The following is a 24490-nucleotide window of genomic DNA, read 5'->3' on the forward strand; positions in this document are numbered from 1 at the left end:
CTTCAGAATAAGACGGATTTAGATGAAGGGTTAATAGGCGTTGAAATAGCTTATTACGGATGGTATCCCTGCACCCTCGGATTCTCATCGGCATCCTCGTCCTAAAAATTTGGGGGTTATGAGTAATTTCACCCGAAATGAGGACCAGTATGTGGATCCAGGAACACAGGGTGCAAATACCGTGTCCAAATCTGCATGTTGCCTCCCCCCACCTTCCTGGTCCATATTTACTGCTTGATTGCAGCAGGTGGTAAACGTCTGAATGTGCTCTGTTGACTCTCTGGGCACATGTGTGAATGCCTGAGCGGTGGAGAGAGATCACAGCAGGTGAGAAGCAAGCTGGGGAATACATTTGCAGCTCCCCGATTTGTGCACGATCATGCCCGTGCTTGGGCCTGGATCTGGTTCCAGTGTCTATTGGCTCGGGATTATCATGTCTGGTATTTACAAACACAGTAATTCCAGCCCTGGACGCACTGGGCAAATTGGAATGGCACTTTGAGTGGTTACTGCTGCACTAATTATGAAGAGAATTACTGAAATTATAGTAATATTATAGGGTCTTTTACTCAAGTGGCTCTCATTTGTTTCTGGAGGAATCTCAGGTAGGAGAGAATAACGTACCTCATGAGCTGAATTTCTAGTGATGCATTTGTGTGATTTCTTTACATTTCAGTTGATATTCAAATAGATATCCACCACATTTCGTACAAGAAACGTGTAAACAATTTACAAAATTAAATGAACTGCTACACTGAAATATATCACTAGATGACTTGTCATACACATTTTACAAAAAAGAATGGGTCGTAATTTCAGTTTGCATGCTAACAAAAAGAGATGCCAGATTGCAGGCTATATGTATTTTTGTTTGCTGGCAATGTTCAAGCCTTAAGGAACAAAGGAGGGGGGACCGGGAGGTTAGTGGTCCAGTGTACAGTCTCCCATATGAAGTTGATAGAAATTAAAGGTACACTGTTCCAATAATTAGGGCAGCGAAAGACCTGATATCAACAGGAGCAAGAGCCCTCAAGCATCACATTGGATGACTGGCTTCATCATCGGGAACGCTCCTCGTTAGGCCGGTGCTGCAATGCCTAACGGGGGGGCTCTTAACCGTATTGTTCAAAGCGGTGAAGTTTCAAACAATAAAGGAGAGTATGGAAATATTAAAATTGGTTATCCATCAAGAGATATAAGTTATAAATTTTAATTAGATTGGTAAAATGGAGACCAAGATTAAAAACCGAAGTGGGAGACTAAAAATGAGTTGTAATGCTCACATACTCCCAACAATAACGCAAGAGGATAGAACCTATTATGGTGCCTCTGGTCGGGTCTACATGTTTCGCGTCTTGTGGTCCAGCCGGATCCAGCGACGCTTCATCAGGACCATCAAGAATTATAACTTCTCCAAAAATGATTTTAACTATGAGCCCAACTAGGGGAAGAAATACAAAAACAGTCACTTACTTTTTGTATGTTTATGCTATGTCAAAAAAAAAAAAAAAAACACTTTCGGTTTAATTCCACTAGCTTGAAGAATTACCCTTTAGGCTAATAGTGGTGTAACAAAACATTTTTTTTTTTTGTTTTTTTTTTTTGCAGTAATATAGTTCTTTTAATTCCAATAAGATTCTTCCTTTTTACACAGCGCTCTTACCATTTACTACAATACTTATTCCATTTAAAGGGATTTCTATGTCACTATTTGTGTTCATAGGACTAACCTCCCCGTTTTTCATGCATTTATAAGCATTATCTGCAATGGCTGACTCTTTTCTCCATCTTTACTATCGACTGCACACAACGTACAATTGTCCTTTTATTGTTTTTAGTGGTGTGTTGTGAAAGTCCGTTCTCTATTTCCAGTTGCTGGCCGCGCGAGCCGGAAAAGCTTTCCGGTCCCGCGTTAATGCATAAATACGCCCGCTGAGCGCCCAGTCACTGTCTAATGGGACGCTGTCAGGCGGGTAGGTGAATTAACCTACGAACGGCAACATCTAAGTAAGTGAAATCTTTTCTTTCTTTTTGACCGCGTATTTCCGCGTTTGGACCTAACTTTTACCGACACGAGCGCTTCCGATTCTACGGGTTTACTGAATCGATATTGAAAGCCTAATCACATCATGAATTAGGAATTGTCGACTCTTTAGGAATGGGATACTAACGTAGTTTCCACAATTTTTAAACCACGTTTGTAATAACCACACTGCATTGAGCACTTATTGAAAGTTTTTTGAAATACCTTTGTTTTTTCACTTGGCACTTTCTACTAATCCAGCAAACTTAATGCTTTATAACTAGAGATATTCATTATGACGCTGTTCTTTTCTTCATTGTTACATAATTTCCATCATTGTGGATTTTAACTACTGAAGAGACACTAGTCTATCAGAGTCTCATTTGTCTAGAGTATTTTTCATAATAATACTATTGTCAAACATTGTGTGTTTTTTTATGACTACCGTAATACTAGATTGTCAGTTCCAGTCCCTGAAAAGTGATTCCAAGGAGCCTATCCTATTACCGGGGATGGTAAGCTTATCTTGTACATATTGCTTCGCTAGATTGCGCACATCATTTTGCAATTGTTTGCTATACTTGGAATACACGCACTTCACTTGTATTCTGTTTTTTAACTATTAGGGCGACCTTTTTTTTGACATAGCATAAACATACAAAAAGTAAGTGACTGTTTTTGTATTTCTTCCCCTAGTTGGGCTCATAGTTAAAATCATTTTTGGAGAAGTTATAATTCTTGATGGTCCTGATGAAGCGTCGCTGGATCCGCCTGGACCACAAGACGCGAAACATGTAGACCCGACCAGAGGCACCATAATAGGTTCTATCCTCTTGCGGTATTGTTGGGAGTATGTGAGCATTACAACTCATTTTTAGTCTCCCACTTCGGTTTTTAATCTTGGTCGCCATCTTACCAATCTAATTAAAATTTATAACTTATATCTCTTGATGGATAACCAATTTTAATATTTCCATACTCTCCTTTATTGTTTGAAACTTCACCGCTTTGAACAATACGGTTAAGAGCCCCCCCTCTCCGGGGAGCCCGTTAGGCATTGCAGCACCGGCCTAACGAGGAGCGTTCCCGATGATGAAGCCAGTCATCCAATGTGATGCTTGAGGGCTCTTGCTCCTGTTGATATCAGGTCTTTCGCTGCCCTAATTATTGGAACAGTGTACCTTTAATTTCTATCAATGTTCAAGCCTTGACATGTTTCTACACAAAATAAATCATAAGTACTAAGGATTATTGCATGGCTGGATCTATTACATTGGTTATTTTCAGAGCCACTAAAACCATGCATTTCCTACCTAATCCATCATCTGCTGCATGATCTGCAGATTTGAACTAAAATAGGTTTTGTTACTAGCTCAGACAGTTCAAACGTTACTAAAAATACAGCAGCACGTGTTGCTGCGCAGTGGGCACCCTTCTGCTGCTTATTGCTATATTTGGGAGTTACACTGATAATGATGAAGTACCGCCAATGCTCAGAGAGTATTACCAAAAGTAAAAAATGGCAAAATAATGAAGTAATACTATCATCAAATGTGCCACATTACACCACATAATTTGCCTTTTCTTGCTTCAAAATTTACTCTACACTGGCGCACAAATTTGGCCTTCCTCTGCCGCATAATTACAGTGACCCAGATTATATTGTACCCTAAAGCTGTACATGTAGCAAAACGTAAATTGTGAATTTGCAGGAAGTGATAAGTGCAAGAAGTAACATACATAGGCAGAAGAGATGTGGGACAAAAGAGAGGAGTGAATGGATGAATTGGGGAAATAGCCAAAAATATTGGGTTGCGAGTGCTCCAAAGCTCTGGAATGCACAGGATAAGAGCAAGGCATTGTACAGACAGAACTGCTTGGAGTCAAAAGACAGATAAAATGCTGGAGTGAGGGGAGAGATCTGGGACTGCTAGAGAGTGTGTGATTGGAAAAGGGATATAAAAAGATCAAACATGTCGAATGAGGGAGAGATGTGTCAGGAAAAGGAAAGGATTGAGCAAAAGAAGGTTGTAACAATACAGAACAAGTGCCTAGAAAGAAGACCACTGTAGAGGATCCTTGGAAACTAGTTTGCAGAATGGATAAGTATGCTATGCAAAGTGACAAAAATATATATTCAATAAATAATTAGGCTTTTATTGCCAAACAGTATATAAGGTGTAGCAATCCATATTTTCATATTTAATTTTAGATAGGCCATCAAGCCTATTTCTTCCCCAACAAAGAAACATCTCTTATACCCATTAAAAATCAATCTCATTTGAATCCTCGTAAATGTGCAGCATTTTGTTCTCACAAATTTTGAGAATAAAGTGCACCTCAGCCTTGCAGGTTGGATAGGTCAGTGGTATATATATATATATATATATATATATATATATATATATATATATATATATACACAACCTACTGACTGTCGCCTGAAGGTAGTTCTTAGGACCTAGTTTCCATAGACAATTTTCTTTTTATTTTGCCAGTAACCTTAGCACCATTTGACAAACTTCACAACATTTTCATAACCAGTATGCAACTCATATTCGCTGCTGTGTTGAAAGTTTCAGGGGGATTCAGCAAGCAGGGGCCAAGAAGAAAGGGGGCCCCAAAACACTTTTTTCACCATGCTATTTCCCAAAGGGATTTTTGACACAAATACAGCTAGAGCTACTGGACAGAATTACACACAATTTGGCAGAAAGCTAGCTCTTGGTCCAGAAAGAGGGCTTTATGTAATTTGGTTTAAATCTGTTCAGTGCTTTTGGAGTTATTAAAGGGTAATGACATGTCGATATCTATGTTTGTGGAGGCTCAGTGGATCCCAGTGGATCTCAGAGATTTCAAAACGAGATCTGATTGGCTACCAAAACTTCAACCAGGAAGTGATTCAACCTAGTCCCAAGAAAAAGCATTAAAAAAACACAAGAGGTGCAGGGTAGAAATACCCTGACCCCTTAGGCCTGGTGGTGGGGTCCCATTTCAATTTTACCTCAAGTTCGCTGATGATCCTCAAATCTGCTGTCAAATATTAACAAGAAACAATCGCTGGCCCGCCCTTGTTTAGCATATACCTTCTGTGTGGGCCAGGTTCCAGGGAGTGGATTATTAATTATAATGGGGGAGGAGGGATGCGCCCCTCTCTCCCTGCGCTGATTTTGGGCCTGGGAACCGCCACTTCCCCTGGGGCCCAGCCATGTACAAATATGGGGTGAGGGCTGTGTGTCCCCCCTCTCTGGGCCGTTTTTCGATCCAAGGACCCTGACCCCAGGCAATACCATCAAAAGGGAGCGGGCCATGTGGCCCCCCTCCCATAGGAATTAGTGGCCATGGGGACACCATCTCCCAGGGTCGGGCTCCTGCTATGTCCCAGGATGCCCACACCTGGGAAACTTCTGTTTGCTCTTGCTTGGCAGGAGCAATTTAAAGTTCCAAGCGGGCGAGGGCAGGGAAAATGCTCCCACCTGCTGTGACAGGACTTTTCATCTGTTTCCCTGCCCTCTGTGAAGCGGGCAGGTAAACATAAACAAATTGCTCCTGCCGCTGGATGCGGGAAGTTGGCAGGGACCATGAGGGCATTGGCGGCCCCCAACTAAAGGAAACTAGGTGCCCTGGGTGGGGCCAGGGCACCCACTATTTACTGGCAAGGCTGCGGGGGATGGGTCCGCAGGACCAATATTGTCTCAGGGAGGGGAGCATGCAGCCCTTTAGATACTGGCAAGTCCATGGGGGATGGGGTTCCGGGGCCAATATTGGCCCGGGGAGGGGGGCTGCATGTCCACCTTGCCCTTAAAATTAAGGCTGCTCCCCAGAAGATGGGGTCCCTGGGGCCAAAATCAGCCCAGGTAGCGGGGCAGCATGTCCCGCCCCCTTTTCGTAAGAAGTGTGTACCCTGGGTGGACTCCAGGGCACCCACCACTTACTTGGCAGACCATGAGGGATGGGGTCCCCTAAGCCAATATTGGCCCTAGGAGGGGGGCTATATGCCCCCTTTATAATAAAGCCAGGCCCTGGGAGATAGGGTCCCTGTGGCTGAAACTGGCCTGTTGACGGGCCTGTATGCCTAAGTGATAGGCTCTAAGAGATGGGGTCCCTGGGAACAGTTATGGCCTGGAGAAGGGGGCCAGCACATCGCCATTTTCAGAGAGTCCACTGAGCACAGAGGGGGGCGCGTGTTCATGCCTGTGCAGGATTAGTAAGCAGACTTTGTTAGAAATAAATTATTTAACATACTTGATACTGTTTTCATTTCCAACAGTGCCACAGTTTGCTTCCTATGTTGATGAGTGCCGTTAGTTTGATGCAAAGTTGTTGTCTTAGATTTATGTTTGTGGAATGTCCAGCTTTTGTTTTTCAAAATCGGGTAATTTAGGGGCATATTTATCAAGGTTTTACATTGCCCTGTTGCCACTCAATGGGACTTAAAAGCGATGCAAAACCTAAATGATATTTATCAAGCCACGTAAGGCCACCTTGCGTGGCCCTGATAGGCTTGATAAATCTAAAGTAATGCAAAGGCGTACATATTTCTGCTTTGCGTTACTCTGCAGAAGGTAGGCATACCATGGATAGAGCGTGGAGGTTCCCATGCATCCACCCATGGGTTGACACATGTCCAGATTTAACAACATTGGTTGACCTGGGAATGCATCAGAATTGTATGCCTCCCCACCAGAGGAAAAGTGAGGAGAATATTTATTTTTATTTTTCCTTGTTGTTTTCTCTTTCTATGTGTGCTGCATTCTGCAGCACTTAGACAGAAAAAAATGCCTCCAATGTTTTTATACAGAAAGGTATTACCTCTGTGCCGCAACACACACACTAATGTTTCCCTTACCCACTCATTGGCATTTTCTGTTCAGATAAAGAGCTCCTACCAGCTCTGTCAAGTTCTTTATTACTAAAAGTCAAACAATAGATGCTCTTATGATGCACCTGAACAGGTGGCAACAAATGGCTCATTAGTTTTGTGACAGTTGCAAGGTGTCATACATTCAGGGTGCTGACTAAGCAAAAGTAACCAAAAGTACTTTCCATCGGATTACTTAGTCACTCTTGTATGTAAAACTAGTTTTTGGTCTCTTCTTAGTATTTTCTGGGAAGGTGCTCTATCCCTAAAGGGTAATGACAATGGTGTCTATTTAGTTTTGGGGGTTACAGCTGAAGGGACAACTTTTAGTCTGCCAAACAGACTGAAATTTATTTTCAAGGCATTATGCGCATTACTGAGACAGTGTGGCAATATTAATACTGACAGCTCACACTACGTATCTGCTGGTTGATCATACAGACATCTAAGTATTCAGACACTTCTTTTTGGGTCATTAAAGCAAATTACACAAGCACAATAAAACAGTGATATCTTGAAAACTATGATATCTTGCTAAAAGTGATGCTGTAATCAGAGGGCTTCAAATATGTGCAGAGGGAGGGCGTGGTCTGACCAGCCATGAAGTGTGAAGTGTACTGATGCTGGTTACAGGGCTCCAGAGCCAATATTACTGCCAAACTGAAGGTCTGCCCCCTGGGAAATGTGGGGCACCGGCCCTTGGATGGGGGAGATGCGAAGCCTTTCTGCTAGGGGCGAGTGTCTTGGGTTCAGATTCAGGCTGTGAAGGCAACACAAGGCCAAGATGGCGGCTGCCAGACCTCAGAGTTGCTCTGAATGTCAATAAGAGCAGGGGACAGCCTGAGGACGCTGCTGGGGCTTGGCTGCGAGAGTCAGTGGCATGAAGGGGAGTCTCCATTGGGCTGTGAGCCTTGGTGAGCACCGCAAGGTCTGTGGGAGACAGGGCCCACCTCTTGTAGATGGGGGCTGGGACCGCTGAGGCCCCGTGGGTCTGACCTGAGCGCTGCACGGGGTAAGGAGGCAAGCTGCCAATGTAGCAGAAGAGTGTGGCAAAGAATAGGCAGCAAGAAGGATGAAGACAGTGCCCACCATGCCCTGACAGGCCAGATGAGAAAGATAATGCCGGGTGGAGGAGCGAGGAGCCGGCTTGAAAGGTGAGGGGTCCACCCTCCATTGTGGCTTGTGCTTGTTGAAGCTGCCTTACCCGGCCCAGGCTTTCCAGGATGTTGAGGTCTGTGATGATTAGGAGGCACCAGAGGGGGGTGATTACCACCTCCTCCCACTTCTGCCCACTCTTGGAGCAGACAGGGCCGCAGAGACAGTGAAAGAACTGCCCCGGGAATGTGCAAACATCTACGGCGGGGAATACGGTCATCAGAAATAATGCACACTGAGAAGGGCGCAGACTGCGGAGCGGTCCTGTCAAAGGAAAATTGTCCTGCTCAGAGGGCGTTGAGGCCTGACCACGCATTGGCTTAGAGAACTCACAAATGGTCCTGAACTGACAGACACTGGAGAAGGAAGCGAGTGGGGCTAAAGAGGTCTCTGGTGAGAAGGACCCCTTGTAAAGAGCTGCAGTGAGGTATGAGACCAGGGTATGGTGGAGAAGACCTGGGCGACAGAGAGTAGACACAGGGCGTGATGGTAGATAAGGGCACAGGCGGATCGCTGGCGATGGAAGGGGCAGGGGCCTGTCTGTCTACCAATATGGCAGTGACCCTGGAGGCCCAGATTGCTGCAGTGGTGAATGAGATGTGTCTGCTGAAAGACAACCACAAAAAGCTGGCGACACAGGTGAAGGAGACAGAAACACAGCTAGGAGCCATCCAACCAACTGTTAATGACCTCAGGAAGAAATGCTCTAGCATGGAGAGGGAGCGGAAGGTGCTGTCTGGCCACCTGGAGGATACAGAAGGTAGAACCTGACAACACAAATAAAGACTGTAATGGGGTCCTGGAAAAAGGGCAGAGGGCCCTAATGTAAACCTTTTTGTGGAGGAATGGCTGGGGAGACTGTATTGCAGTGATGCCTATTGCAATTCTTTTCGGTGGTGAGGGCCCACAGGATACCAGTGCTGAATCCGGCACCAGGAGCGAACATTCAGCTGATCATAGTTTGACTAATGAACTTTAGAGACTGAGACAATATCCTATAATATTTGCGTAAACATGGACTATGGAGCTTGGATGGGCATGAGATCAACATATAACCAGACTACACAAATTTGATCCAAAGACAAAGATGGGCGTTTGTGCCAGTGCAAAGTGAAAAGAATGCTGCACCAGCTGGGTTTGAAATATGCACTTATTTTCCTGGCAAAACTGTGGGTCGCCTTCAGAGAAACAATCCACTTTCTGTTGTGGGTATAGTAGCCATGAAGCTGGCTTGAACACCAGGCACTCTAGTCAGGCCTGGTGGTCCATCCATGGAGTGACTCCGACTGGCAGAAAAAGTCTTCCAGGGGCCGGAATGAAAAAAGAAACAAAGCCTTGCCAACAAAACAGCAAATGAGAGCGGAGCAAGTTAAAATAGTAATGGACGTTAAACAACGCAGCAGTGTCTTTGACAACAACAATTTGCAAGCATTGGCCTCTGAGAAGGTGGGAAGTGGGCCCAAATGCACAGGGATGGAGCCACACACTGAGGAGGAGCAACTGCTGACGGTTACCCTAATGACTGCAGAGGACATTATCTAGGATGCTGTTTGCCTGTGGTAAGCTGCTGCCACCCTGAGATGCATGCGCTGGAGCATTTTCCAGGCCCTCCCCTGGGAGCTGATCAGACTGGAATGAACTGGTAGCATGCTCTCGTGCACCGGAGGGAAATACAGGAGTTGATGCAGGCACAGAGCCTCAGGCAAGAGGGACTCAGAGACGTTAGCTGTAGCACACATAAGGCCCGGGGACTTCGCCCTTGCACAAGAAGCACATAAAGTTGTAATGTTGTATCAGTTCGGGGACCACACATACTGTGAATTGGGGGGTGGTCAGTTCCAGACTCACGGCATGGTAAGTTATGGTGGGGGTAGTTTGTAGGAAAGCTCAAGATACACACATACACAAAGCCACGGAAGCAGTGACTAGTGGCATACTCACTGGCACAGAATGGGAGCAAGGTGGGAAGAGGAACAGATTTCATGGCAAAGAGGAAGACCCTGACACTGGTGACATGGAACGCCAATGGGCTGGAGAATAAAGTGAAGAGAGGCCTGGTTTCCAAGATGCTCAGCAGATACAAAGCCAACATAATATTTCTCCAAGAAGTCAATCTCATTGATAGTCAATATAACTGCTTGGGAAGAGGCAGGTACAGTGTAGCCTGTCATGCGCATTACACGTCAGGTTCGGGAGGCATGCTAATCCTGATTAAGAAATCCCTGGTGCTTCATGTTTCCAGGACATGGACGAACAAAACTAAGTACTGTACTGTGTTACTAGGAGAATGTGAGGGCAAGTCTATAATCTCGATCAGTGTATACTGGAGCTACATCCATGCACCTTATGAGGGTAGCCTGAGTCCCATGGTGAGGCCGACTACAGCAACACCCCAAAAGCAGTGTGGAACAAATTACATAGAGAGATGCAGTGGGATAAGAGGCTTGCTCCTAAAAAGCCATTAGGGGAAGGGACTGGATTGGGGCCGGTGGTGGCACTGGGAAGCTTTTGTGGATGAGACAAAATTGGCCTCTCAGCGCTGGCAGATGTCTGGGATGTAAATTGCATTGTGTCCTTTGAATATCTGAAGAAGGAATATCAGATGCCTGCAATGCAGTGGCTTCAGTATTGCCAGTTGAGACATGTGCTTCAAAGGTGTATAATGAGGGATGAGGAGACACAAGAGGACTCTTTGTTGGAGGGAAGACTGCAACACAGACACATTTGGAAAAATCTCATCTCGTTGACATATGGAACACCAATAAGGAGCACAAAGGGATCACAGATGAGACTGCAAGGTCGATGGGAGCAAGATCTGCGGAAACTAGATGAGGACTGGCAAACATCACTTGGCTTCAATACAGAAGTGGTGATCAAGGCAAGCTATCAACTGGTCTAATTAAAAATCCTCCATAGAACATACTACACAAGAACGCTGTTATATAAAACAGGTAAGGCGAGGATGCGCTGTGCTTTCAGAGATGAGGGATAGAGGGCACACTTATACACAAAATGTGGCTTTGTCCAAAGCTGCGCCTCTTTTCATAGTTGTTCACCAAATCGCTGGAGGAAGCCATTGGGGTACACATAGAACGGCAACCTAAGTGTGCATTACGCAGAATATGGGGACTCTCAGATCTATCACAGAATCTTAGTAAATATTTGTTGAATGGTGGTAAAGAGTGAAATAACCCAGAAGTGGGATAGCAGGATTCCCCCTCATTTCCGGGACTGGGGGACTGGCATGGAATGCTGCAAACTCATAGAGAGGGAGATATACAAAGGAAGAGGCTGCCATCGGAAGTTGCATAACATTTGTGAAAGCTGGGGCTCAGACAGTATACTCTAGAGTAGAATGGAGTGGGGGAGCATGTCCGTCAGGATGGGGGTGAGACACTTTGACAACCGGGAGGCACACATCCAATCTCCAAAGCAAAAGATGGTCATAATGGCCTACCCAGTGACAGTATCAGTGTACAGCTCTGCCGGCATTGGTCCGGCTGTTCCGGCTGTGCATTACTCGCTGCTTTTAGGAGGGTCAGACCCAGTCTGAGAGGGTGTTGCATAGGTGTCTTATCACATGTTTGTACTGTTCTTTGTTTCTAATAAAACAACAAAAAGATTTTTTTTTTAAATATGTGCAGAAAGGCAAAATAATGTCAAATGTATCAAAGAGATTTCCCTAATCTGAGTCTATGGAGCAATGTGTTAATGGGTAAGGGGCCACCTTCTGAACACTTACCTGGCCAAGCTGCCATAAACGTTTGAGCAGTATATTCACAGGGTGTCCCTGATCCCCACAAACAAGAGAGTAGATATATGTGGTCTAATGTCTAAATGGCTGGCTTTGATTCCAGAAATCTCAGTTCCAATACTAGATTTGATTCTTGACTGACAATTACATGATTTTGTTTCTACCCTGTTCCTGTTACAATGTAGTTTCAAGTGGACTCTAGTCACAAAACTATTCTATGCTAGCTAATACATGTTCCTGCTGCAAATAAATGTTCCGTTTAAAGTGTTCTGTTACTCTTTGAATCTCGGTTTGAGCTATACAAACTACAGATCCAGTACTTTAGTATACACTAATTTTGTTTAACAAAAGTATGTGTGATTGCCAGCACCTTAACTCTGCTTTGAGATTTCTGATGCCACACTATGTGCAACCTAAAATGGTGTACCAATATTTTACAATTGTTTATATTGTTTTTCTCTTCAGGCAAGCAGGATGGGAGTAGAAGCAGTGCTTGCACTGTTGGAAGCCACACCGGAAACTCCAGCCTGTGTTGTTTCTCTGTGTGGGAACCAAGCTGTTCGATTGCCGCTAATGGAATGTGTACAGATGGTGAGTTCTTGGCCAAAAGCCTACAGCTGTTTCTTAACTACATCAGTGACTGTAAGTAACTGTAACAAGTATGTTTTAATTTCTCTTAGTTGTGTGAAGGAAACACGGTTTCATTACATTTGTCATTAATAAGATTGAACATGCTTTGCGTTTCGTTTCATTGTTATGTCATTATGATTTCAACAATATCCTAAATAAATATTGGAAAGGTCGTTCAGAGAGGAGGATGCTGATTGCATCAGATTTCAACTCCTACTCTGTTCTGTTTCAACAATAAATATTACCAGTGGAGTATAATGACAGATTATACTTGGGGCGCATGTTCAAAAAGGAGATCTGGCTGGCTATAAGAGGACTAAATCAAGTAGAGCAATTTACAAACAAAAAATGACTAAACCAGCAGAATGGTATATACCAGGCTGAATGGACAAGAGGGCAGTGCTTAATCTGTAAAAGAATAAGTGTTACTATCACAACATGAGTGCTGGTGGGCCCCACCGGTGACCACCAATTCAAATTGAGCACTGCGGCGGTGGGATTATGTGAATCAAGAATCAATGGGAGGTTCAATCGAATAAAGCAATTTAATATTATCAGATGAGTCCCAATCAAATCCTTCCCAACTCATAAAGGTGACATTTTACTAAGATAGAAGAAGCACTAAAATTTTACATTAAGAGAGGGGCACAGAATGACGTAAATGGCAGCACTCACAACATAGAAACACAGAAAAGTAGACACTAAGGGAACACATTAAGTTCAATTTTAAACCCAGTACCATGCATGTTAATTAAATTACTTTCTGATAAGAGCTGCTATCTAGTCCTGCCCTGGAACACATAACATCGTGCATCCTTCTGTTTTCAGTAGACCCTCACTAGAAACCGGAACATGCCAAATTCACCAAAATGTACTGGGACAGCAGGTGAAAAACCAGGACTGTTCTCAGAAATCCTGGGACTCCTGGTCACCCTAACCTATTGTCTATGTAAAGTGACCTGGGCACATTGAACTATTGCTTATATATTTTCAGTCATTCTCCTGAAACTTTTCTGGTACAAAGGATGCAGGTATCTTCAAAACCTAACCCTGCTCTACACCTCTGCCACGAACATTTGATCAGGCAACCTGCACCTTTTCCAAATTCGCACCAAAAAAACGGGGACAGATCACTGGGAGCCAAAGTTCAGGTCTGGAATGCTTGAAATTCCGCCCGCCTTGACAGCATAGCGAAAGCACTGCCTGTTTTAGAAAGCTCTTGAAAACTGAGCTCTTCAAAATAGAGGCCCATATTTATACTTTTTGACGCTAAACTGCGCTAACGCAGTTTAGCGTCAAAAAATTTTGCGCCGTCTAACGCCATTCTGAAGCGCCATGCGAGCGCCGTATTTATGGAATGGCGTTAGCCGGCGCAAGCAGACCGGCGCTGCCTGGTTTGCGTGGAAAAAAGCCACGTACACCAGACAGCGCCGGCGTAGGGGGAAAATGGCGTATGGGCGTCTTAAAATGGGGCAAGTCAGGTTACGTCGAAAAAATCGTCGTAACCCGACTTGCGCCATTTTTTTTCGACGCCCATCCCCCATCAACATGACTCCTATCATTGTAAAGATAGGAGTCATGCCCCCTTGCCCAATGGCCATGCCCAGGGGACTTCTGTCCCCTGGGCATGGTCATTGGGCATAGTGGCATGTAGGGGGGCACAAATCAGGCCCCCCTATGCCACAAAAAAAAAAAAAAAAAAAAACTTACCTGAACTTACCTTAATGTCCATGGGATGGGTCCCTCCATCCTTGGGTGTCCTCCTGGGGTGGCCAAGGGTGGCAGGGGGGGTCCCTGGGGGCAGGGGAGGGCACTCTGGGCTCATTTTGAGCCCACTTGTCCCCTAACGCCATGCCTGACCCAGGCGTTAAAAAGCGGCGCAAATGCGCCGTTTTTGGCCACGCCCACTCCCGGGCGTCATTTTTGCCCGGGAGTATAAATACCACGTAAAGGCCTGGGAGTCATTTTTTAAGATGGGAACGCCTCCCTTGCATATCATTAACGCAAGGAAGGGGTTCACGCTAAAAAATGACGCACACTCCGGGCACTTTGGCGCCCGAAGCGTCTAACGCCATAGTATAAATATGGCGTTAGTTGGCGTTAGTTTAGCGTCGAATTTGCGTCGAAAAAAACGACGCAAATTCGGCGCAACCAGAGTATAAATACGGCCCAGAGTTTGGCTAAAAACTTGGAAACACCAGTGTCCTATGTGATAACTGACCACACAATTGATGGCAGGGAGCAGAATATCGGATAACGGTTATTCCCTGTATTGAGTTTCACTTCTGGTAGCCCAAGCAACTTGACCTTCAAGTCAAAACTGTTACACTCTGAAGTAGCTATAACGCTTCAGCGCTATAGAAAACTACCAAATAAGTAAATAAAAACATTTTATTTATGTGGCAGACTAATGTATGAAACCAAAAAGATAAAAGAAATAAATTGCACATTGTGGCAAATGTATCAAAACAAAAGAGAACAGTTCAATTAAAATTGAATTAGAAATTGATTTAAACTATTAAGGTATCTAGAACAGCAGATATGCTATTGTAGTTACCTGAATTGAACATGTTGTTTTTAATATAATAACTAATTCCATAAATATATCTATAGATACATGAAGTGTATTGTCACAGGGAAAGGTGTGTGTGTCCTAAACCCTTTAAGTCCAGGAAATCTGTCAGAACATTTGTTAAACATGTTTAAGCATACCCATGGTTCATTCAAATGTACCATTTTGTCTGAAAAGTTAACATATTATACTACCTGTATACTTTTTTCCCCAGTCAAATAAAATGTATCACTGCCTATAAAATGAGGACCTCTTTTAAAGTGACACCACTAATTGTGTAAGGTTTTTTGAATATTTGTTTATTCTGAAGTTCTCAGAAATAATGCCTATGCTCTATCTTTAGTAGTGGATTTACTTCGATGATGTAGGCATCCACTGAACATTTTCTTATTTGTTAAACGAATGGCATAAAAGTTTGATTATGATGGCATGTGGTATCTGAAAAAAAGTGTATTTCTCTGATAGTACTCTTCATAAGAGGTCATTCAATCATAAAGCTATTTATAGTAGAATTATTATTGTTTCTGTACAGTTGGGATTGCTTACTTTCACATTAATCTGTTTTTAAGACCCAAGAAGTTCAGAAAGCAATGGATGAAAGGAGGTTCGATGAGGCCGTCAGACTCCGTGGAAGGTATAGTGAACCACAACTCAATACCGGCTTCAAAAAAATGTTTACAGTTATTTTCTATTCGCAGCATCACTCTGGTAATCATGAGTTCCATCATGATTAATCCCAGTAGTGAAGACACATGGTTATGCAAAATCGACTGAACAATACTTGTAGTGCAATTGTAAAAATGATGTGTTTTTCAAATGAAGATAAGTGACTGTGTTTAGGTACCAGTCGGAAAGATAAAGATTATGAAACTATCGGGATTATTATTATTTCCCTGGCATGCAACATGTAGCAGATCTGTGAAAATAGAAACATTTGTGAACAAATATTTTTAGTAATAGTCTCAACTTTGAAACATGTTGGACTTCAGTGACTTATGGGAATTTAATCTAACAGTACAGGAGATAAAAGTTTTGTCGATGTGCAAACCCTCTCTCTTTCTAATCAAGTAAAACCAGGTTTTCATGGGGAGGACTAATTGCAATTAGTAAAACACCAATCTTCAATTAGGCTGATTTATTGAAATGGACTAAATTCTAGACCTCTAAATTGACTATTACCCTATGGCATACCCTTCAGAAAATCATCAACATGGTTTTAGGGACAATACCAATTAGTCAGAATACCCTCCACTGCTGTCTCTGAGTTAAATCTTTATAGCAAGAATAATGTACGTTCCTATAACTACAAAGTTGGTAAATAAAGTTTAGCCCATTTTTTGTGGCACCACTAAAAATCCCAAAAAGGAAATTGCCTGACTTTTCATAAAATGTTTAAAGAGGAGGGGGCACTGTCAGGAGATAGTTCTAAAGGCAAATGGGGATTATTTAACACTTTGCACCACACATTTCAGAGCTAACATTTTACACCATCTCTTTTATCCATAACATATGACATAAATGATGAAAATGAATTTCTGCTAAAATTCTTCAGAAAAGTAAAATAAAAGTGGTGATTGTTTCAGCTAAACTACACATTTGTTGTTTAACAGTGCTTTCTACAATGTATATCTTACCATTTATAAATATAAACACATTCCACAGCACAAAATGAATAAAGCAGTATTTAAATGGCCATTGATTTTCCAAGTTAAATTCATATAATTAAGTTACATAATACATTGTCATCAAAAAAGTAGACTGACATCTTCATCAGTGAGAAGTTGTCATCAAAGCAAAGATGCAATTGTATTATCCAAATATTATTGGATCAGCTTTGTTACACTTCAGTATTTGTTGATAATTTGCAGCATCTCTCCAGACCCCAGTTTCCTAAAGCAAACTTAGTTATAGCAAACCTAACACCTTTGACTTCAGTAGCACTACACAGCACAGAGCAAGAGTTGCTGTTGTTAATCTTTTCCCATACTGAATTTGTATTGATTTGAGACCACTTGATCTGAAATATTACTGACAGAAAAACTGTAAGGGAGATAGGGAGCACCCGCATTAACCCATATCCTCAATGTATTCCTTAGGTCGACCCTGGTGTGAATAAAGTGATGCATCCAAGTGTTGCCACTAGTTATTCTTCCTACTGGTATTTGTGGAATAAAGTAATTTATTTCCTATCTTTACTTAAGAAATGTTCATTTCAATTTGCCTTCAAAATCACCCATCTTGAGTATGGCATCTTCTCATGCTTCACAACTGCGTTGCCTTTCCTCCAATTTACAAATACTTTAAATGCTGCATGGCGGTATCTTTTACTAGAATGGAAATTGTATTCCAAACTCTTAATGTAGGATCCAACTGTGAGTCACACATCAGCTATAACTGCTGTCAAACTGGCCTCTCCCATGTGGGAATCAAAATCTTTTTTTCACAAAATCCACAGTAGAAAATCTAGCTATGACATTTCTCCAACATAATCTTGATATGAGTTGTGACTCGCCTCTAACATTACCCTGAGAGATTGGCTGAAAAATAAAAAGCGTTTTCACAAATGTAGGACTTTAACTAGTCTTGGAAGCTTGCAAGAGCAGCAAGGCCACACTTACTGATATAAACAATTTAAAGGTACAATCCAGTTTTTGTTAAAACAATAAACAATTAAAAAGAAAATTGCCACAAACACAGAGCAAGTTTAATATTGATTTCAAGATTCATTAAGGAAAATCTAACCCTTCCATAAGAAACAATACAAAAATGAACAGCATTGTAAGTCTGTTAGAGCAGTAGACTTATTTATAAGAATTACATGATATAATCCCCTCGTAGTTGTCTAACCAGAACCAAGTTAGACCAACCAGCAATTACAGGTTATCGGATAGATGGTGGAGACTTAGTTACATTTTTTTTATCTTGACCGTTACAGATCTTTGTGTAGGTCAGTTTGACTCTGATGGTTCAAATATGAGATAAGTGTAAGTCACATACATATTAATTGGTTCCTTTTTCTGGTTTTTTCAGGACAGGCACCAGTAAACTGAGAATATTTTGGAAAACTTGCATAGGACTCCTTTTATCTGGTAACTAGCACAGTAAATTATTTGCAGCAGTCCTTAAGTCCATAAGGGCACTTCTGAAACTGGTTCAGGTATACATTTTGGTTTCAGGCACTAAAGACTCAAGGGGGCAGACTCGCCAAAATGCTGTAGCCCGTCCACAGCAGATCAAAACCCCTTTAGTGCTGGGAGTCTGTGGACTATTTTCCCCAATAGTGGAGTAAGTCCTTGGAGGCAGAGATTTAGGTTGTATGGCCATGACTGTGGTCGTTGAATTTCCTCCAGAGGACACAGTATGGATTTCTTCTTCTTCAGGCAGAGTTCAAAACCATCCCCCCTCTTCTCCTTTCCAGGCTTGATCAGAGAACAGTGAGCTCTGTATGAGGTCTTGATGTGCACAGTCAGCATGTTCTTATTTTGTAAATACTCTTAACTAATCCTTAGCTGTTTCTATTGTGTGCCATCTCCACTTTCTCAGCAATGTGTTTCCACACAAGGTTCCTCCCACCCTTCTTGAGATAATGATTGCTCTCCACTCCTCAACCTGGTGCAGAATCTTCTTGGGGGCAGGTAGAGATTTATCGTCCTAAACACCTACTCTGAATGGATTAAAGCAGGGTTGCCTTTTGACTCACTTGATCTTTTCCTTATCCATATCTGATTTGCCCTCCCTTTTATCTCAAAGCCAAGGTCCCCCCCCCCTCAAATAGGTGGACCCCCCAGTCTGTTGTTTACTGTATGCGCATGATATTATTATTTTTGATCTAACCCCTAAAGGTCTACAGAACCGTCTTCAATCTGTGTCACAGTTCTCTGAGTCCCACTTTATAAAGATTAATGTTTCAAAGAGCAAGATTTTGCACTTCCATGGCAACAAGAGAGCAAATTTTTCTAATTTCCATTGGGCACTACGTAACCAAAAACTGGCCACGGTAAGAAGACATTTTGCCCAACTCCTAGCGAATTACCGAGCTAGGATCCCCGCCTCTCTTCTTTATGGTTTGGAATTCATAGATTCCTCCAAATAGAGATTTCTGAATCTTCAGGAGGGTAAGATCCTCAGAAAGCTTTTATCTGTAAATACAGCTGTCTCGGTGGCTGCCCTAAGGCTGGAATTGGGCTTAAGAAGTGTGTTTGCCCAGGGTCTAGCCGGGGTCGTCCTTTGGGCTGCTTCTCTCATGAAAGCAGAGGATAATACTCTGAGGGCCTTACTGCTAAAAGAAATCTTTGCGGAAAATAATACCTTCAGGTATACCTTCTCTAAGAATCTTACATATGCCCTACAAATGCTCAAAGTATATTTCAAGCAGGTCTTGGCTTTTCCTTCCCGCAATTGCAAAGCTTCCTAAAACAGGCAAATTGGTCCTTCAGTCATCGATTGGACTTAGAGAGCTGTGCAAAAAGGAGAACGTTCTCGATTTTATCAAAATCCTTAATAGCAAAAAAAAGCACAACCTTATGTAAAGTGGAACTTACTGCATGGGGTGAGGCGGTTTTGGTTGCTTCTGTGATTGGGATTGTTACCTTTAATGTATTGTTGGCAAAATGGTATGGTTCAACTAAAGAGTACATCTTCTGCTGTGCTGAAACTCAAGACCTAAAACATGTTCTATTTGTTTGTCCTTCCCTTACCCCCTATCGGCGTAAATGGCTAAGACACATCTGTTTTAGCTCTCTCTGATGTCGGCACCGGAGTTTCTCCAAGCCTTATACTCTCCTTCAAATGAATTGTTTTGTTATAGAGTTTTTAATTTTTAAAAATGTCTTTTACATTTGTTTCAAGATGCAAATGGTTCTTTTCGGTTGGTCAAAAAAAGATATGGGAGAAAGGTGATATTATCAGAGGTTCAGGGAAACCATAATTGTGTGAGATCAATTGATCAAACCGTTCTTATTATTATTATTTTATTATATTATTATTATATGTACATTTCGGGCAGTTATTTAATGATTCATGTATATTTTAATATTTTATGCCTTTGTTCATCTTTGGATGTCGTATCTTGTTTTATTATATGGACCTCGTTTAGAGTCCCAAAACATAAATAAATAAACCGAAAAATAAATTTAATTGACAAAAGGTGTGTGGCATTTGTCTTATGGCTGATAAAAATGTAAAGAATATTTTCTGAAAATTCCAAGAGGGTAGATGTGCTTCTTGGAGGGAAGAGGCTCTACAGGTACCAGTCCAGCCACATCCACTACAATGCCATACTTCACTTTTATGCTAAGATAAAAGCAGGAGTTTCCTGTGACACATGGAAGAATATAGATCAAGGAGAATCCCAGATTAAGACAAGAACAAGCAGTCTTCATATTTTTATCCCCTAGGAAATTTGGGAGCTCCTTAATGGCCACTCTAGGGCATATCTTAATTAGATTTTCTCCAACGGTCAGAACTGCAATTAGGCCATCAGTCATTGTTGGAGATGACGGTTATGTTTTGTTTATTGACCAAATGATTGGTAGAAAGGTGTCCTGGGGCTGATATACTGGAACCTAAGTACATAAATTATTTACAAAATAAGAGCTTTTAGTGGCATCCAAAACACTATATGGCAAGAAGTGATGCGTAACTCTAATGGGAGAGCATTCCTCAAGGAGACACTCGCATAGGAAAACGAGTGTCCACCAAGTTTGGTCTTCCAAAATGTGAGCGGGATCAATAAATATGTGGTGATTGAGTAGAAGTTATGATATGGTTATAAACCATGATAAGGTTATGGATAAATTCAGGATTTAGGCGATAGATCAGAAATGCAGAATGATTTGAACCTGATATGCTTCTCGAAGGTCAACCAGTGTAAATGGTTCCGCTGTGGAGGAACTGCGACCCATAGGGGAATCCCAGCAAGACTCTTGAAGCCATATTTTGGATGAGCTAAAGTTTCAGAAGCTGATATTTGGGAAGGGAAACATAAAGGGAATTGCAGCAATCTAGGCTTGATCCTATATTGACTCAGATGACAGCACATCTTTGGTGAGAAGGCAGAAGCCTTAATTGCAACTTGACAATTTTGGCAGAACAATCTAATTTATTATCAGATATAAAACCCAGATTATTTACTGAATTCACTTGAATTGGGAACTCTCTATGATGCCACCAAGAATGTGAACAAATGGAGGATGAACTTCAAAAATCAGGATTTAAGTCTTAAGTTTTTTAGAGTTGTTTCTCATCCAGGATGTGACAGAGGATATACATTCACAAATGTTGGGCTGGGATGCAGTAATATCCCCATCCGTTCTGATGATAGTGGCCACTTACATTTTTAAAAACAAAAGGCAATGAGCTGAGTCCTGTGGAACTCCACAACCTATTTTCAGTTATAGTGATGTATATTGGGATATCACTATTGTTTGACTGTATCCCTTTAGAAAAGATTTCCGGAAAGTAAGTGCTAGGTCTTTTACACCAATCTCCTGAAGTCAGTTAAATGACATGGAATTAGACACTGTATCAAACGCTGAGGATAGATACAAAAGGTTGAGTGCCACTGCTTGTCTTTCATCCTGGACAGTGCTTAATTTGAGCTAGTGGTGTCTGGTGCTCTGCACTGGTACTTAATTGTAAACACCACCACATAGCGACAGCCTGCTGTATTATGTCGCTGTTTGTGTAAACTAGAGATAAGCCCAACAACAATTCCTTAGTAAGTCAAAAATACATTAAAAGTGACTAATTCCTACAGCCCAAATCATCCTTATAGCTTTTGGGACCTGGGCAAGTCAGAACTGTCACACTTATAGGAGCGTGATAGTAGTTGTGCTGGTTCTGTCATTGGCTGCGATGGCATGGGCTGTGAGGGGTGCAAGCTGCGGTGATTTCTTGGCAAGGGCCCTGACACTTAGTTTTTCACAAATTATGAACTGATCCTGGATCACGTGCAGATTGTTTCTCGCGGCCGAAAGGGCTAGCTCCATTCAGTAATGTGCAGGAAATCTTGCATATATCGTGCCCAATCTATAATTTTCAATAACAAATGCTGATAGTTGTTTATTTACTTTATTTTCTACTACATTTGATTCAAATGGTAGCAGAGACATGGGACATAAATTGCTAGAAACTCCAATTTGCTGATTTCTGGGTGGACACCGAATTAACTTAATAAGCTTGTTGTTTTTGTTCTCTTGGGCCAATAAGGCTGGGCTAACAATTGCTGTTTCAACAGGTTGCTGAGTCTATAAGTTATCATAAATTGTTTTTATGTCTGTAAGAACTATGGAAACAACTTATAAGTTTTGGACATTTTGAACCTAATTAAAGAAACCCCCTGTGTCACAAGTAGACACCCACCTCCGTAGGACCACTTGCTCAGCCTACAACACATGAATTTCTGTGATATGGCAGGCCTCGGGGCAGCATTAACATTCAGAAAATGTCCTGAAACTTAAACTTATTGTGTGTATATGCATGCGTGTATATAAAAACATGGAAAGTCTATGCCTTTAATCTAGGGTACTAAGAATCTACTGCATTTTCATTATTTGTGACAGTAGTTTATGTTTGAAGTGGGAAGGTAGTCAGTCATTTTGTAGTAACAATGTATGACAGAAGTTGTTGATTTTCTTTTGCTGGGGAGGAGATGTTGCCTTTTGGCTAGAACTGCCAAACCAGGTTTGAATCCGAGCCTGGGCTCAACATCCTGTGATTCTAGGCAAATTACGCACCCTCCCGTGTCTTTAAAAGAAAAAAAGGTTAGGGTTACCAGAGATAGGAACTCATTGGATAGTTCCCCCTTAATAATATTGCACCCATTTGATGGATCTATGCAAAACCTTGCACACCTATTGCACCTGTTATGTTGGTGAAGGATTGAAAGTTTGGCGTCACTTAGTCAAGGTGGAGCAAACAAAAAAGGTGGGTTCCAAATCATCCTTGCACTCCAATGCATTTTACATAGATTTTTGTATTTCATGTAGCAAAAAAATTTCTAAACTGACTGTAATGAAACTTCACAGCAATGTACGTTAGACTATGTAGATGTTTCTTTTTCTTATTGTATGAGATGTTATGAAGTGGTTAGGAAGTTATAAGGGCCAACACCTTAGTGATATCTGTGTAGCTCAATACTACTAAAACTAGATTGCATATGTAAAGTTTCAGATTTACTACATGAACAACAGAAACACCCCTATATGATCACATGCTATTGAGACCTTAACAAATAAGTAATGAATATAATACATGTTAATGTGCATCCATTTTCTTTGCATGCTCTCTGGCTCACAAAATAAAACTGTGCCCAACAAGCAAACAAACACCACCTTCTTTATACATCAATGTACAACAAAATGAAAAAGGCACCTAGCAGTGAGCTACACAGACTATTATGTGAAGTTGACCACTAGGAAAAAAATAACCTAAATTTTTCTAACAACAGCAACAATGATTGGTTTTCATTCACTTTGGGCTTCATATGTAGCACAATCCTTCTAAAAGTAGCAAGGCAGCCCAAAAAATAAACTAGACTGAATATGTAAAGTTTCAGAATCATTGTACGAACAACTAAAAGACACATTTAAGGTCACATGATTATGTAAACAAATAAACAATTACATAACAAATACAATAGATAAAAGGAAAGAAATCACATTAAATCTTATTACCATTCTGTGCTTATAGTTAGATCCCTAATAACTTCCAATCTGTTTGGCAAATCACCACAAAACTTTCCAGACCTAAAGTGTTTTCTGCATTTTGAGATTATGTCACTTTTTGTGGTGAATCGTTAAGGAGCTGCAAAGATAAAAGGGTGGGGGTCCCAAAACATGTTTTTTCACCAATGCATTTTCCTTGGACTATTGTATTTGATGGTGCGTGAAAACGACTCCAAGGATTTACGTAAAATGTGGCTGGATTATACATTATGATGCACTTTCTGGGTACTGCAGTTAAGTAAGGTAAGTATTTTACCTTACTTATATGTTTCACCACAGGACTTCGGTGGAATTTCACAACATTTCGTGAAACTACTGTGGTACATGGCTTTGAACTTATTAAAAATATGTAAAACATATAAATACATTTCCCTACCTATTACCACTTTATATAGTGGTAATATGTAGAGACCTATTACTTACCTATATCTAAGGCCTTAGCACTGAACACAGCCAAAGTGTAGTAAAAACAACTCACTGCTTTTTCATTCTGTATAAACAGCCATTACCCAACTATATACTGGCTTGTCATTGCCATTACCACGGTATACTGCAAAGTTCCAGAGGTATACCATGGTCCGAAATATAACTAAGGCCTAGGTATATTATTGGATTGTGGTACCCTTGCGTCCTCATGTTGTTGCATCGGCAATGCAATACTTGAGTTAGATTTACAAAGCCACACAAGGCCACTATGCATGGCCCTGCGTTGATTGGTAAATCTGGAGAAATGCAAGGCCGCGCAATTCCTTGTTTTGTGTTACAGTGC

The 24490-nt window shown here is 41.7% G+C and overlaps 1 protein-coding gene across 5 annotated transcripts in view; it reads left to right on the plus strand.

Annotated features, from left to right (window-relative positions):
- PFKP (phosphofructokinase, platelet) overlaps positions 1–24490 on the plus strand; it is a 248576-nt gene that overhangs the window by 108198 nt on the left and 115888 nt on the right. For all 5 annotated transcript variants that reach the window (XM_069211197.1, XM_069211198.1, XM_069211201.1 and 2 more), the window contains exons 10-11: positions 12259–12384; positions 15565–15629. In XM_069211197.1, coding sequence (XP_069067298.1) covers positions 12259–12384; positions 15565–15629 — 191 coding nt within the window. The remainder of the gene's footprint in view (positions 1–12258; positions 12385–15564; positions 15630–24490) is intronic.

This window comes from Pleurodeles waltl, chromosome 10 (assembly GCF_031143425.1).
Source record: "Pleurodeles waltl isolate 20211129_DDA chromosome 10, aPleWal1.hap1.20221129, whole genome shotgun sequence".
Classification (NCBI taxonomy): domain Eukaryota; kingdom Metazoa; phylum Chordata; class Amphibia; order Caudata; family Salamandridae; genus Pleurodeles; species Pleurodeles waltl.